Genomic DNA, 17,598 nt, shown 5'->3' with positions numbered 1-17,598 from the left:
CCAACGGGGTATACTATGTGCTAACCTGCCTTTGACCCAAAGTACCATGTCTTGACCTGCACAAATCCAATCACCACTGAGACATTATGCAAAGCAGAACAATTTATTCTGCAATATTACCAGTACTAGTTTACTTTAATATATGTACTTGATACTGATGTTTTTGCTTCATTAAGTCTCTTTAATATGCTTTACAAAATGCAACAATCTGTTGCATATTTACTGGTAGTGTACTGAGATATTTGCTGCCAAATGATGCCCACATACTTTTTCGAAGTTGTTTGTTTACACTAACATTCTCATGTGTCCCAGCATATTGTGGGTGAGAATGGCCAGTGAATTTGGAAATATTTTATTATTTGCATGTGGAAATGTGAGTAGGTACACAAACTATGCTGAAGCCTTAATGATTCTTTTTTCTTTAAGGTTGACCATTTGTGAGGGACTTTGGAATTCAAGTGTTGCTTGAAGGAACGAGTATCAGTTCTTGGTTATGGTTCCTTTGGTACAATGTATAGCCTAACTCTTGTTCTGTGGGTTATTTCAGCTGATTTCCTTCTCTTCCATTTAAGTCTGTTTTGAACGTTTATGACATTCATTTTAGTAACAAATTGTAGATGTAAAGATACTGGAAGCCCCAAGATCCCACAGTTGTGAGGGACACGGGGCGCTGGATCTCCTTGGCACTTCTGCAAGTTCTAGTTCTGATTAAGCCAATGTTTTATGAACTTTTGTTAAATTTTTACTTTAAGTTTCTAATATGAAATTCATTAGGAAAGAAATTTTCAGAGATACAAGACTCTCCTATATATTGTTGAATTAAGGGGGCCAGAGTAGGAAAGTTCATTTTTATTTCCAAGTGGGCGAGGTAAAATACAAGAATGAAATACTAGAACATATTCAAAGATCCCGTGATAGCTTGCTTCTGCAAGTACTGAATGATTCAGATTTGGGTTATTGAATATTTTTAAAGTGACATCAGACATTAAGTAGGGGATTAATGACCAAGGTTAGGTTGGGGGCGTTGTTACTATAAGGCCCAAGCCCCCAAGACTAGTTAAGGTCATGTGAACTTAGATTTGGTTAGGCTGTTTGTGGTGGGTTTAGGTCACAACCCTGTTCATTTCAATTTACGTACATTGCCACAGGCATTTGGTGAAGGCTTTGCTTCTCTTAGAAAATGCACTAGCACAACCTATCACAATCCAGTTGGTTGGTGGCAAAGGTCATATAAAAATCATGGTTTTGCATCTTAATACAACCGCACCAAATCAACCATTGGACCAAGATGGTATTGTTGCAATAAAAGTCACAGTTTACTGGAGGAAATTCTTAGAGTAGGTGATTGTAGTGTTTGAGGAGTAGCCGGAGAAGGAACAAGGTTGAGATACACAGGGTAGCTGTATCCTGAAGGGGGAAGAAGGTGTGAGTGACTTTGAGGGTTTTGATATCATTAGCTTTTGTGCTCAACTCACGGAGAGGTGACGACAATCACAAGGGTGACATAACAATAGTAATTCCTCGATCATCTGTACTTCCCACCCTGTCCTCCGTACACTCTGCCACATCTTTCTCATTGTGACCATGCTTATGCACATAGCTGCCCAAAGTGGCAAAAGTACAAATAAAGTTGTGCAATAGAGGATTGAACTGTCTGCTGAGCCAGGTAAACTAGCTGAGCACTGAACATATTCTGACCAGCTAAATGATAACGTCATTTGATGACTGGCTTATTGATCAGTACACATTCTACTTTTTATGATATCAGTATTACGTTATTACTGAAGGAACTTGAAAAGATAAAACAGGTGAGAAGTACATGTAGTATAAGGAATGGCTATTATAACAAGGTACAACTTGTTAATTTTGTTCAGGCATTTCAGTGAAACTAGAGAGTCTGGCAGTTAGTAGGGAGTAAGAGAAACAGAGAAAGGGATGAATGTTATACTGTTGTATCATTACAATTTGTATGGTATATAATGTCTTCAATGGTACTGTACATTGCATTTGTACCACAGAGATATTAACATTGTACTTACAGATGCATATATTACATATAATAGATAGTATGTGTGTTGTATACAGTGTACAGGCAGTCCCTAGTTTATGACAGTCTTGACCTATGCCGTTCTGATCTTAAGATGTTATTAAAAATATCATAAAAAATCTGGTTCCAACATAGCACTGAAAACCTGTTACCATGGTTCCTACATAAACCTGGAAACCTGATATTACACTATTGGAACAGGTCTCCGTTGTAACTCGGGGACTGCCTGTATATGTATTCCTGGAAGCCAGGAGAGGCGTCTGATTTCAGGGTGACTGATGAAGAAGGCAAGTGGAATGGTATCAGATCAACTACAGTTTATGTATTTGGCTGCAGTTCCATTGCAAAAGATGGGGTCACTGGATGACCTGATATAGATAGACAAAGATTTGGTGGGTATGCTGCCATGAAATTTTCCTCAAACTTTTTTTTCATGATAAGATCAACAGTGCTGAAGTTTGATGGTGTTAACTCCTACAGCATAAGGAGAGTGGACCAAGGCATCATCTAATCATTCCCTTTCACAGCTGGGATAGTTGAAAGCTCAGTGAGGATATCAAATACTTCTCAGACCTTGCTGAACCTGGGGGTAACGGTTAGAAGAATTATCATGGGCATCATCTGAGCTGTTATTGTCTTCGGCAACCTGGGTAGCACTGGCATTATCAGCACACTCCTCATCAGACAGGGTCTAATACCCTGAGTATCTGCCATCCACATTTGATCATTCATGAACATTGCCATCGCGGGAGTCCTCTTGGAAAATGGCTATATTAATAACATATGTCCCCAGAAAGGTCATCAAATTTAGGACAAGTGACCAACCATGGTTTGACAATACATGTAGATGAGCCTACCATGACAAGTAGGCCAAATTTAAAGCATGGAGACAAAATCGTTCAAATAAAAACTGAATCTCAGCATGCTGTAAATAGAAATTACCATACAGCTGAGAAAAATTACAATAATTCTTTGAAAACAAAACTTGAAAGAATTATTTAGCCTCATTTTTATTGAACCAAATTTTCATCATCCATCTTTTGGTCAGGCTTGTCTCCCAGTGCACCACTACATGATGGTACAGGCAGTCCCCAGTTATTGGCGGGGGTTCCTTTCCCAGGGGTGTACCAATAAGCAAAAACCACCATTAACCAAAACTCAGTGATTTTTGGCGCTTATGGCACTGATAACTGATTATTGGCCGTAAGCACCCTTATGGCACACCATAAGAACCCGTACAGCGCCGTTAACTGGAACTCGCCATGTTTTGGCGCCATAAATTGCCGATTTTATGGCGGTAAAACCGGATCACTGATAATCGACTCCCTCACCGATTAGCCGCCGGGACTGCCTGTATATTGGTTTATTGAACCATAAGGGCAAAGAGGCTGGGACAACTGTTTCATCAAGCTTTTGAAGCTAAGCAATCACCTGAGGATGTCCCTCTCCCTGATTTTTGTCATTCTGAATTGTCATCCAGAACCTATTCTTACAAAATTTGCATTTTGCTCTAGGGATTTTAAGAAAATTCTGGATAATCTTGATAGTTGGAGTGGAGAAGACCCTAATGGTTTTTCTCTTTGTATATAAATAAAGTTTTTAGTATGTTGCTTCCCGTGATTTATAGATTCTGTAGATTTTTATGACGGCATAGTATCTTTGCGGAGGAGCTCAAGCTTAGTAATGCAGGCCTTCTAGAGATTGGCATATTTGCAGACTGACACTTGCAATTCTCATTTAGACTTGACATGACATTTGCAAAGGAGGCTAGGTAAGTGTTTTGACCGCAGAGTAATTCAAATAGATTTTAGTGCTGGGTTCAATTTAATAAATCGTAAGGCACTTTGGAATTTCTGATCTTGGAGTTGGTGGAAATATTTTAGGATTACTTTAGGATTTCCTCACAGATAGGCAGCAGCAAGTTGCTGTGGATGGGATCTTTAGTGAACCAAAACCTGTTGATGTCTGGAGTTCCACAGGGCAGCGTTCTTGGCTTAATGTTATTTGCAGTATTTTCAAATGATATGGTTTTTTGCTTGGAAAACAAGATTGTTCAATATGCCGATGATTAACACTTGTGGGTGCAGTAAAGTGCAGTAAAGTCTCCACTTATGAGAGATGAAGCTGCCCTCAGTATTAATCGGGACTTGGAACCAGATCAGGGAATGGTGTAGATGGGACACAAAATAAAGATTTTCACAGATCATCAACCATTAACATATCTGTTGAAGAAGAGCGAGATTACAAATCGCCAAGCTCGATGGATCGAGCGAATTTTAGAGTTTGACATCGTAAAGATTGAACATATCCCAGGGAAAAGTAATAGGGTGGCTGATGCTCTCTCCAGGAACATCATAAGAGTAACAACTCGTGCCGCAAGGCGCAAGGAAGAACGACAAAAGAAACCTCGTGACGTTGGTGGCGCAGGCACTGCAGGCGATAGTGCCAGCAACGTTCCGACAGTTCCGAACAATGACAGTCAAACAACGTAAACGCGACGCGCAGAAAACGGGAATCTCGCAAGCACTCTCAGGTGGATGAGAATGCCCGAGGCGGTAGGGGGTCAAATGCAGGTGAACTCCGTCCGGGGGATTCCAGAATAAATGCCCGGAGAATGAAAGTGTGGTTGATTTTTGTGGTTGGAGTGTGCGAGAATTGGTTGAACGTCAGGTGTCTGAAGCTTGGATTAGCCAGATCAAGGCTTGTGTGAAAGGTGAGAGCAACGAGTTCCCGAGTTCTGTGCATCTGAGGGAGACGTCTTGTTGTGTAAATATGAAAAAGGTCCCGGAGATGATCCGAGCCCGAGTCGTTCTTCCTCGAGCCTTAGTAGAGCAGAGCATACACATGATTCATGTTAGCCCTTATGCTGGGCATGTAGGTATAGAAAGATCTCTTAGAAGAGCCCGTGAACATTTTTTTGGGTTGGCATGCGTAGGGACATAACTGGATTTGTAAGTAATTGTCATGTATGTAACATGATGAAAAAGCACAGAACGGTGATTCCGAAGGCCCGATTATGGCCTGTGGTGCCGGTGAAGTGGGATAGAGTGCATATGGATGTGGTAGGACCACTACCTTCAGTGCAAGGACAACCTAGATATATTTGTGTATTTGTGGACGCGTTCACGCGTTTCACACATGTGTGCGCAATGATAGACAAATCGGCAAAGGAAGTGGCTAAAGCGTTGCATTCCCTAGTAAATCGATTTGTTTGGGTGTCCCAGAATACTAGTGTCGGACAACGGCCGTGAGTTCGTAAATGAACTAATTCGCGAGTTTACGGCCCTCTACAAGTAGATCATGTTACCATCGCGGCTTATCGGCCGTCTGCTAACGACTCGTTTGAGTCTCACAACAGAGAGGTAGTCAACATCTTAAATATCTCATCGGGGATAATCCGACTTCCTGGCCGTCTCTGTTGCAGACGGCTGAGATGGCTATTAATGCCGCATATAACAGCTCGATTAGGGACACCCCCCTTCTTTTTGATGTATGGACAAGACATCCGACTGCCGTATTCGGTGGTCTTGGACCCTCAACAGATGCCCCTTTATACGGTGGAACAGTACCGGGTGTGGTTTTGTAACGCGACTCGACGTGTGTTCCAGCTACGCAACGTCTGGCTGTTGAGGGCAAACGAAAAGTACCGCTTGCGGTACGACAGACGGTTTCGAGCTCACGATTCCCCAATACAGGTTGGAGATCGAATCTACTTGAAGAAAATGCAACTGTCGAAACACAAGCTCGAACCGTCATATATGGGACCGTATCGTGTGAAGGAGATCAAGCACTCCTCTGCTGTGATTCAGCATATTCGCACAGGGGCTGTGAGCGAGCACCACCTGTCGCACTTACGTCCGGTGCTCGAGGACAGCGTAGTGTTTTACACCAATAAACCAGTACCCCGTACCCGGGGTTGGCCGGTACCTGGGAGACGAGTCAGAATGAAATACTGGAGCGCAAGTGGGCGCCCCACCGAGAGCACAAGACCGAGCTCCCGAGCCTATGTCATACGTAAATGCTGTTGCAAAGTAAATGAAAGGGGTCAGTGAACAGAGTCTGTAAATGCCAACCCACGTCTTTGCCTAGATTCAGAATCATACCAGTTGTTTTATTTTTTTGTTTTTTTTTTATTTTATTTCTTGTTATCTCGATCAGATTGTAATGTGTCACGATTTATGTTTGTTTGATATAACTTGTCCAAATTATTTTCAGAACAAATGTTATTTACTGTGGATCATTTCTTATGTGTAATTCTGTTTTGATGTGGTTATGTTGCTTTGTACGTTTATTTTATTATTTTGATTTGTTGTTTTTATTTGTGTTAAATTTGTCGCAACACCGATTCCATCCTATTTTATCTTTCATAAATTACACTAATGCTTGTAAAGTTTTTTTTTTATTTTCACAGATGATGAAATTTTTGTTTGTTTGTGCCTGAATTTCCAAATTTATTTCTATGGTTCTTAGTTATTTTTGTTTTTTTATTTTTTTTTTATGTGATAGTAGTAAATGCACATTGATGTTCCAGGAAGATTTTTTTTTTTATTTTCGTAAAATTCCATTGCATTATTTTTGTTCCGTGTATGTTTAAATTATGTTTTTGATTATTTTGAAAAAATTTAATAGATTAACGTGATACAATTTCATTAAAAATGGATGCCATGTGTCGTGATTGCCAAGGCAGTGCTGAATGTGTAAAATTTTCTGTCTTTTTGTTTTACACCATTTTGTTTCGAGTATGAACCTGAACTTATTGAATGATTTCTTTTTTTTTTTGGTTTTGTTTTGATCTGTTCCAGGAAAGAGTGATTGTTCTTAATTTTTTTTATAAAGATCTTATGTTGTTGTAAGACGTGTTCAATTTACTTGTAACCTTTAGTTTGTACACACGTCAAATGGCCCCCTTTAAGATAGTTAATTTGAATTTAGATAAATCAGTACCTTGAGAAAAGAGACTCGAGATGGGACAAGGCAGAGACTATAGCTTTGCGAGGACGCAAAGGAGTTTGGGGAGGGGAGTGATAAGGCCATTCTAGAGGGCTTATAAACAACTTTCCCAAGAATATCTGAACATCTCAGAAGACGCCATGAGGTCGTTAACGGTCATTCTCTCTCAGATGAAGAAAGCGTCACCTACCCCCAACATCCCCCAAAAAGTCCGTTGGGCATGGGCGTCCCTTATAGGGGCACTCATTGGCCAATAGACCTAAGGACAGGTGCCAGACCCAATCATGGCCTAGAAGCAATATATCGGGGGTTTCTGGGGGGTATTGAGGAGAGAGGTAACCAAGCCGTCTCCTTGAGGGTCAGTTAGTTAAGCGTCGGTCAAGAGAAGGGAAAGACGCACTTTCCCCTCGTGCCCTCTGCCGGTTCCTCGCTCGGTCTCAATCCCGCCGGTACTATAGATATTAAGTTCATTTCACTCGGGCCCTTGTGTAAATTCATTAGAATATAAGACCGGTGTTAAATTAATCACTGAGCGTTTGATTTCTGCATGACCCACAGTAACTTAAGAAACCCACGCGACCCAGGTCGGGGTCATATACATAACACGAAAGGAAGGAGGGAGAGGACTACTAAGTATAGAGGACTGTGTCAACATCGAAAACAGAGCACTGGGGCAATATCTGAAAACCAGTGAAGACGAGTGGCTAAAGAGTGCATGGGAAGAAGGACTAATAAAAGCAGACGAAGACCCAGAAATATACAGAGACAGGAGAAAGACAGAAAGAACAGAGGACTGGCACAACAAACCAATGCACGGACATACATGAGACAGACTAAAGAACTAGCCAGCGATGACAATTGGCAATGGCTACAGAGGGGAGAGCTAAAGAAGGAAACTGAAGGAATGATAACAGCGGCACAAGATCAGGCCCTAAGAACCAGATATGTTCAAAGTACGATAGACGGAAATAACATCTCTTCATATGTAGGAGTGCAATACGAAAAGTGAAACCATTAACCACATAGCAAGTGAATGCCCGGCACTTGCACAGAACCAGTACAAAAGAGGCATGATTCGTAGCAAAAGCCCTCCACTGGAAGCCCTGTGCAAGAAACATCAGCTACCTTGCAGTAATAAGTGGTACGAGCACCACCTGAAGGAGTGATAGAAAACGATCAGGCAAAGATCCTCTGGACTATGGTATCAGAACGGATAGGGTGATACGTGCAAACAGACCAGACGTGACGTTGATTGACAAGGTCAAGAAGAAAGTATCATCATTGATGTCGCAATACCATGGGACACAGAGTTGAAGAGAAAGAGAGGGAAAAATTGGATAAGTATCAAGATCTGAAAATAGAAATAAGAAGGATATGGGATATGCCAGTAGAAATCGTACCCATAATCATAGAGCACTAGGCACGATCCCAAGATCCCTGAAAAGGAATCTTTAGAAAAACTAGAGGCTGAAGTAGCTCCAGGATCATGCAGAAGAGTGTGATCTAGAAACGGCACACATAGTAAGAAGAGTGATGGACTCCTAAGGAGGCAGGATGCAACCCGGAACCCCACACTATAAATACCACCCAGTCGAAATGGAGGACTGTGATAGAGCAAAAAAAAAAAAAAAAAAAAAAACCCAAAAAAAAAAAAAAAAAAAAAAAAAACAATAATAATAATAATAATAATAATAGTAATATAATAATATAATAATAATAATCCCTGAAAAGGAATCTAGAAAAACTAGAAGCTGAAGTAGCTCCAGGACTCCTGCAGAAGAGTGTGATCCTAAAAACTGCGCATATAGTAAGAAAAGTGATGGACTCCTAAGGAGGCAGGATGCAACCCGGAACCCCACACTATAAATGCCACCCAGTCGAATTGGAGGACTGTGATAGAGCAAAAAAACAAAAAAAATAATAATAAATAGAGGCACAAAGAGAGTGAATGTAATGCGTAAAATGTTCGCTCGTCCCAGAAATGAAACTTGGCCCTCTCATTGGTGAGACAAATATTTTAACCACATCTTTAAACAGTAATATTGAATAAACTTTGACATTGATTTTTAAAAATTAGTTGATGCTGATGATTATTATGATGTAGCTAATCTAAGCCAACAGAAAATCTTTGCTCTATACTACACTCCTCAAATAGCAGGTGTCAAGTTTCTTTTCAACGTGCCACACTGAGGAAGGAAATTGCCCTCTTTCCTTAGCACTTGTGAGAGGAACTTGTTAGAATTTCAAGCGGCCTCTATGAATTTGTTGTTCATCAAAAGATGGACTGTTTTGCTAGTTTTTATACTGTATATTGCAATGTTGATGGATGCAAGAAATTGGCTTCTTTTAAGTTTCCATGAATTGTTGAAAGATATTTATTAATGCATTCTTTTCTTTAATGAATCTCGGAAATTTGCGTGCTGCTGGCATCGATGATCATAATTGTTGTCACACCAATCTGGAGAATATGTAATTTCCCTTTAAAAATAAACCTCGCGCCTGAAACATTCCAACCCATAGGCAAGTTAAAGTACACACTGCTCTCTTCCTCTAGTTTTCAATTGTTGATTCGTAACACTCAAAACATAAATACTGTGCACTTAGTATGTTTAAATAAACAGAACATGTAGAAACCACGAAGTGTTGGAGAAATAGATTCTTAACCGTCACGTTATCAAAACTTTAATTTACAATTAACCAACAATCACCTTATGAATGCGATGCCGGTTTGTTAAAAAATAAAAACCTTGGCCAGCTTGGTAATTTTAATCTTATTGCTTATGTTTTATCTTTCTAGCTATTTTAATCATTATTTGACCGTTCATCGTTGTTTTTTTTTTCTTGAAATGAGTTCTTTGTTTTCTAAATGTCTTTGCTTTTTTCTTACGTATACGTTCTGTGAACTCTTGCTGAGTAGGTTGATAACACATTTTAAATGTTTCATGAGAACGTTTTCTTATTCTGAAAGATGAAGGAAATTTCCTGCCACATTTTCTTTCATGCTAGAATGAACGGGGTTATAAGTTGTCTGAAAAAGGTAAGATTATATCTTGCTGAAATTTGATTTAACTTGATTAGGACATTATATACATATATATATATATATATATATATATAATATATATATGATATATATATATATATATATATATATATATATAATCTTTCTTTCTTTGTAGTAAACAAATACTTTCTTAAAAGACAACGAAGTTCTAATGTCTTATAACTTCTAATTGAGCAAGAAAAGTCCATGAATTTGTATTGTAGCATGTATAGAATATAATGCCCAAATGTGTAAAACTAAAGAATTAAACCAAAAAGATGGCAGTATTGAAGAGAAAGGTAATTCATAATATGTCTTGATAAAAAGTTAAAAATACAGGAGTTGATAAGTGCTAAAAGGATAACGAGTTTTGCATAGTACCATGGTGCATAAACCAAAGTTTGAAGTTGGTAGATATATATATATATATATATATATATATATATATTATATATAATAATATATATATAATAATATAAATATATATATATATAATATATATATATATATAAAATAAATAATATAATATAAAACTTGTTTTCCTCTTAAGTGTAAAGACATTCTATCACCTCCGATTTTTATGGGTAGTTGATATTCATATCACATACGGCTATCCAGTTATTCCATGAGAGGAGAGAGGCAGGCCTTCTAATACAACGTAGGTGATTGATGAATAGGAATTTTTGCTCAATGTTAATAGACAGTACATACAATCGTTTGTATATTTTAAAAGTATCCCGTATAGCCATTTTGTCCCATCCAAAAGTATCCCAATTGAATAAAACAGTGGAAAACTTTACTCCTGCCTTCAAGCATTCACATGTCTGTGATCAGTATCATTTACCCTTCAGACTAGCAACAGCATTTCAAAGCAAGAAAGTGTGTGAAAGCAAGTACAAATGTGCCCTGTCACTGGAGAGGAAGTTTTAAGGACGTCTGAAAGAAAACAAATGAGCATCCCGGGAAGATGAGTCGGTACTCTTTGAAAGAAGGAAACGAAGACCTCCTCGGCTGATGACGAGTCAAGATGTTTTCGTCATCCAGGGGTTGGGCACAATCTCCCTCACAGTCATTTCAGCTTCTAAGTGTTGGGGACGAGAATTATCTTCAACTTCGCTACTTTTCCTCTTTAATAATTGACATAGGAGGAATTGTCGCTATTCATAACCAAAATTGGTTATCTATTAGAGATATTTTCTCTACAAATAATGCTTAACTAACCGTTTTTATAATGAAAGAGAAGTTTTTATGTTCCTGATACCTTTAATCTCGACCATTTTATGGAGGATCAGATAGGAGAGAAATTTCACTATCAGGAAAAAGAACTCGAATCCTTCCTCGATGTCTCAAATCATTTCAACTTTCTCTGAAGAGGAGGTTGCGTCTCCCCACCTGAGGGAGGAGTTTTTCGTGTAAAACTTCGCCCCATGAATGACCCTCAGTTGGGCTGTCATGTCCGTCTTGGGCCACTTCGCCTGTACAAAAAAGATAAGGCTTCACGTATTTTATTCAAAATGAATTCATTATAACTGGCAAAGTGTGATCATCACCGCCATTGCTGTCAGCAGCCTTGATGATCCTGACACTTGGCGTCTGATAATAATCTCATACTTCTTTTTACATTACTCATCATTAAATTTCTTATCTCTTAAGTTTGTGCCTCCTTGGTGTGTGTGTGTGTTGGGGGGGGGGTTGGAGGTTGCCGAGTGGTGTGGTTGATTCGTTATCCGTATTGTAAGTTTGTAGCTGAAATTTGAGGTAAGTTTCTTTGCCGTAAGTTTATGATAGATAGTTGGAGTAATTATTATAATTAATTAATCACTGCTTCTATCTTTTTCCAGGTAAGATGGATGCTATGGGATGGAGCTAAGGAGTGACCATGAACCAGGGTTATACAAAGGTAGAATTGACGTATTTCCATGTCGTAGTATATATTTCTAGACACGTGTGAGAAATTTTTGACCTATTATGAACTCGCCCTGCCATTCCTTGCGTCTTAAAACAATATTCGTTCATTGGATGGTCATGTCTTTATCATTGTTCGCTTGACAGATTTCAAACATTCAAGAACTGAACGTCTTATATTTTGTTAGGCAACCAATATTCGACAAGTACTATTCTAACGCAGTCATGTGGGTTAAATTTAATTTAATTCAACTGAAATTAATTGTTAGATAACCCGGCAAAGGCGCGATTAGAACTGACTTCTATAATTTTATCCGAGTTCGGTGAACGAAATACGCCCCCCCCCCCCCCCCTCAAAACGAAACAAAAAATTGATCGGCCACGTCATACTGTGGAGTGACGTCGTTGTTTTGTAAATGGAACCATTTTTCTGACCTTTTTCTACTAATTACCATCTTTTATACGGGTCCTTGTTTCTACATCCTTGTACTTGTATGTTATTTTTCTTTTGTGCAGTTTTCATCCTTTGTTTTATGAAGGCAAGAAGAGTTCAATAAGATATGAATTGTAATTTTGACCGTTGTAAACTCATAGCAAAAATTTTTACGAATCCACGAAAAAGTCAGTCAAATTATGGTACAATATGTCATGTTTACATTAATATATATATATATATATATATATATATATATATATATATATATATATATATATATATATGTATATATATATATATATATATATATATATATATTCACATGTAGTACATATAATTATATGAGTACATAGTAGTATATGTATATTTTATGTACATGTGTTTGTGTGTAGGAAGACGGTAGTGGTGAGAAATAAGTTAAAATATAATGGTAGTTTTTTCCAGTATGAATGTTATATTGTAAGTTTTGAAACTTGTATTCGCAAGGGTGAAACGAAGGTTTCACTGTTATATATTATACATATATATAATATATAATATATATATTTATATATATATATATATATAGATATATATAATATAAATATAATATATTTTATAATAATTTATAATATATATATATATATATATAATATATATATATATATATATATATCTATATATATTATATATATATATCATATATATTTATATATGCTTAACGTTTCCCACAGTATTCTCACTTATTTTCAAGTAAGTTATGATTGAACAACGATAAATTTCATATATAATGCTCGGGATGGCCATTATTTTAGGTTCATGTAAGTTGCTTCCAGAAAAGTTTGTGAATTCCAATCAGCACTGTTTAGATAAATGTTTTATGGTGACAAGAGAACTTTATCCATTTTGATTTTGATATATGTTACTAATTGGAGAAGTAAGATTAGAGTTGTTCTGGGATTAGAAAACCATTGTCTTTCTTGATTTGTGGATTTGTTCATATTTTCATATGTTATTTTTATTTGTATATTACTATGCTTTCCCCTAGGTTCGGTACAAGGTCATTTTGTTCTCCTGTAAGCTTTCCTTCTAGCAAGTTACTGACCTCTTGGGTTGGTTCGCAGGAATATCTGCTCATTATTAAAAATAAATTCAAGGCGACAGAGGAGATGGGCAGTCGATCATAATCAGGCTCAGCTGCCGGAAGAAGTAGAAAAAGGAATCAATATGCATATTTTGTTCTTTTAGTATTTGTTGTCAGATTATTATTATTTTATATATATATATATATATATATATATATATATATATATATATATATATATATATATATATATATATGGCTTGTCCTTTCGATTGTGTAGGTAATAACGTTTTCATGGAAGGGTGGTTGTTTTTTGGAGACCTTTTACATGAAAAAATCGGGACGATATCTCTCAAAAACTAACCATAAAATTTTCTTGAAAATATTCTCACTGGTGGCCCCACCTAAATTCTTTTCAAGTTACTTCTATCTTAACCTAGGGGCATGGCAAAAATCCGGGGCTGGTGCAATACTATATACATCTCGGGAATTTGCTGTCTGTCGTGCTGTTAGGCCAGTTCAGTTTAACGAGACCAAAACATGATAACGGAGGAAGGTGTTAATTGGAAGTTATTCGACTTCTGGTCTTGCAAAAGGATACCTATTGAGATTCGGGAAAAGCGTTAACTGAGACACAACTTAACTCGTTAGCTGTAACTTGTCGCTCCTTAAACGTAGACGGGAAAGAGCTTATCAGCTGTAAATATCGAATTGACCTGGTGATAGACAACCGAGATAGGCTGGTAGACCGGTAGCTGAAATTGGCTTGTTGATTGAGACGGAAGAAACTTTTCTAGTGAAGCTCGAAACTAATTACCTAAGATTTGAAACATACTGGTAGATGTAGGTAATAACTCCGCGTCGAGTATTTCTTTGGAAATTACAGTTTCCTATAGTATTTGGGTTGCTTATTAAGAATTTACAGTTTTTTTTGGTGGGTCGACTGTAATTAACCCCCCAGGGGCTATAATAGAATCACATCAACCATGCATCTGATGTCTAGGCCTGTCCCTTAACGACGCTTCTGATTGGCTGTTGATGAGCCAGTCACAGGGCTGGAAAATCAGTCTCTCTCGAGAGTTCACACAGGCAGGATGTATCTTCCAACTTTTCTGAGGGATAGTTTTGAAAGACGTATCCCTCAGGAGGGGTTGAACATACTTCCTGCGTATGTGAACTTTCGAGTGAGACAAAGAGTTTCCAACCCAGTGATTGGCTTACAAACTTACAAACAGCAATCAGGAGCGTCGTAAGGGACTGGACTAGACATCTGATGTGATGCACGGGTGATGTGATTCTACTATAGTACCTATACACGGCGAAATCCATTGGACGTCCCAATCCCTAGTGGCTTTCATATTCGTGGGACCGTTCCTTGCGGAGTTATTGCCTAGAATTAACTTTATATGAAGGTTGATCACTTAAGTGACGCTATGAAGGGAGCCCTGCTATTCACTGGTAGATGTCAATTTTATATCGGCTAATTGAATCAGGCCTCAAGTAGATCTGTTGATAATAGTCACTAGACTGTTTATTTGCTGTGGTTTAAAATTCATTGACTGTGACTTGGTAAGTCGCTCGACCTAAAACATGTGGATACTATTCTGTAATAGTTGACAAAGTAATTTGATATAATTCAGTTCATGCTTGAATGCGCTTGCTTCGGTGGCCAGTCACCTCACTACAAAAAATAAGAGGCAGCCGGACTTTGAGGAGAAACATGTTAAGCTTATATGACGGTTACGCTTTTGTTTATATAATAAGAAAAAACAGGCAGATGGCTGGTTAAGTAATCAACAACAACAAAACAAAAAACAAAAAGGACTCGAATCAAGAACCTCCTTGAACGGTTTGCAAGAAGAAGAAAAATTCCGGTACCTCGCGCAAGCAGCGAAATAAAAGAGAGAAAGCAAAATAATTTAAAAGAAACCAGGTAGGAAGAGAAAGTAAATGGAAGTACCGTACTAGCGGTGGTGAGAGGGTTGGTGAGGGGAAGAGAGAGGGAGGGGGGTTGGGGGGCGTGTGTGGAGCAGCAAGTCTTTTGAAGGAACTAAATGATTGACATGAAAGATGCAGGGACGGTCGGCGGGGACGATGCGCCCAGTAGGACGGGATAGGATTGGTTGAGGATGGTTATGGAGAGGGGTAGGGGAGGGTGACGCAAGCTCCTTCGCGGTAAGACTGAGGTGAAGGTACAGTAGGAGGAGGAGGAGGGGGAGGAGGAGAAACACCGCGATAAAAGCTTTAAAGAGGCTCTTCCTTTATGGACTGAGTGGATAAAGGTCAGGCCGGGCCAGAGGGGACTCCACAACGCCCGCATGCAGCCACCAGCACTCTGGACAGCGGCGGTTTCCAACCTTTTCCAATTCTCGCCCCCCTTCATTGAATGGCACATTCTCTGCGCCACCCCCCCCCCCACCCCCCCCCCCCCTTTCCCTTCCTTAAATACTGTAATTTACAATTTACTGGCATAGTCGCTACATGTCAATAATTCATATATATATATTATATAGATATATATATTTTATATTATATATATATCAATTATATTAATATATTATATATAAATTCCTAATAAAGAATTTAATAGTTTACCATATTTAGACAACTAAAATTTCATATTTATTTCTGAAATATTTTCTCAGTATTTTGAAGTTCTGAATTCCATCATAATAGTTTTCAGATATAATTATCTCCATCAAGCATTGGCGCCACCTCCCCCCCTGGCAGCCCTTTCGAGCTCCCCCAACAGGGGGCCGCCCCCACAGGTTGGGAAACCACTGCTGTACAGTGTAGAGGGGAAACTACTGAGGGCAGTTTGAGTGGAAATACTTTTCCCCCTTGGCGCTATTAAAGGCGCCAGACACATGTGCTGCGTTCCAAAACTTTCATGGAAGGCGAGAGAGGCGAAGCATCGGCAGCGTTTAGTTTCAGTGTCAATCTTTGCTACAAAGTATGGAAACAATCTCTCTCTCTCTCTCTCTCTCTCTCTCTCTCTCTCTCTCTCTCTCTCTCTCTCTCTCTCTCTCTCTCTCTCTCTCAAGAGAGTCCACGAAAGTCATGAAATTACCTTTTTGATATAATGGTCAAAACGGTTTGATTTTATTTATTATTTTCCCCACAAAGCTCACGTGTTATTTAATTTCAAATTATATTGACCTGCCCCATTGGTATGATAACTTCCACCCCTCCCCCCCAAATATGATAAAATGAAATAAGATAAAACTTCAAACGTCTTACCGCACATCGACTCTTGGGTCTATTGTTTACATTGGATTCTTTATTGCTAGGACTGCGGCATGCACGGTGGCATTAGAGCGCTGTGATTGTAGTAGATGATGTTTCTTTCTGTACAATTTGAAGTTTTACAGTAATGTGGTTATTAGTTAATTTCACTAGTTAATTGTTTCTCCAAGTTTGTTGTTAAGGCAGTCAGTCGTGCGAGTATACATAAAGTATATATAGACATTTGGCTATTGTTGGTGCACGCCTTTCCTATCCATAGACGCATCGGTTATCAAATTACTGCTTTGTACATTATAAGCTTTTACTTTCGTGTTTTCTAAATTGAGGTTCTTATACACAATAGTTGTGATGTTTGTAATAAGGAAACACAATCAAATTTTCCCATTTTTAGTAAGCCACCTTAAAAATCCAAAAGTTCCTAGGTATGTCACCCATTGGAGTTTTCCACAAAAAAATCGTGATCCAGTTCGTGAATAGGTTCAGTGCCATCATAATGAAGCGGGAAACTAAAGACTTGGATTCTTGCTGACATTTTTATACCTACAGATCCTGTAAATGCATTGTTGGATATTGACGTGGGTGCACGAGCACACACTCTCTCTCTCCCTACGAAAAGGAATAAACTTCGTTATGAAATGGCGCGTGAAAATGTAGACCGGAAAAATGTTATTCAGTAAGCAGGGGACAATAAAGAAATTTACATAAAACGGCAAATAAAAAGCCTGGATTACAAAACAAGGGTAGAGACAATAGCCATGGGACTCGAGCGCATTTACTGTACTGCGACCAAAAGCAGGTAAAAATAGCTCTACCGTGAAATGTTATTAAACTGTGAAAAAACACACGCTAGGTTTGTTTAATTCTTGGCGAAATTGGCAACGCTGTTAACGTAATGAAGTCGAGACTCT

The 17,598-nt window shown here is 38.5% G+C and overlaps 1 protein-coding gene across 11 annotated transcripts in view; it reads left to right on the top strand.

The window, feature by feature from the left end:
* Positions 1-17,598, top strand: part of LOC135210876 (collagen alpha-1(I) chain-like) — an 891,724-nt gene that overhangs the window by 412,793 nt on the left and 461,333 nt on the right. Inside the window, exon 1 of one of the 11 annotated variants that reach the window (XM_064243795.1) lies at positions 11,887-11,940. The exons of the other annotated variants lie outside the window; for them this stretch is intronic. Within the exon in view, the coding sequence (XP_064099865.1) occupies positions 11,901-11,940 (40 nt within the window). The 5' untranslated portion in view covers positions 11,887-11,900. Of the gene's footprint in view, positions 1-11,886; positions 11,941-17,598 lie in introns of those variants that run through there. 11 annotated transcript variants of the gene reach the window in all.

Source organism: Macrobrachium nipponense, chromosome 4, assembly GCF_015104395.2.
Source record: "Macrobrachium nipponense isolate FS-2020 chromosome 4, ASM1510439v2, whole genome shotgun sequence".
NCBI lineage: Eukaryota > Metazoa > Arthropoda > Malacostraca > Decapoda > Palaemonidae > Macrobrachium > Macrobrachium nipponense.
The sequence above is the reverse complement of the archived record's forward strand: the minus strand, read 5'-3'. Positions and strand labels throughout refer to the sequence as shown.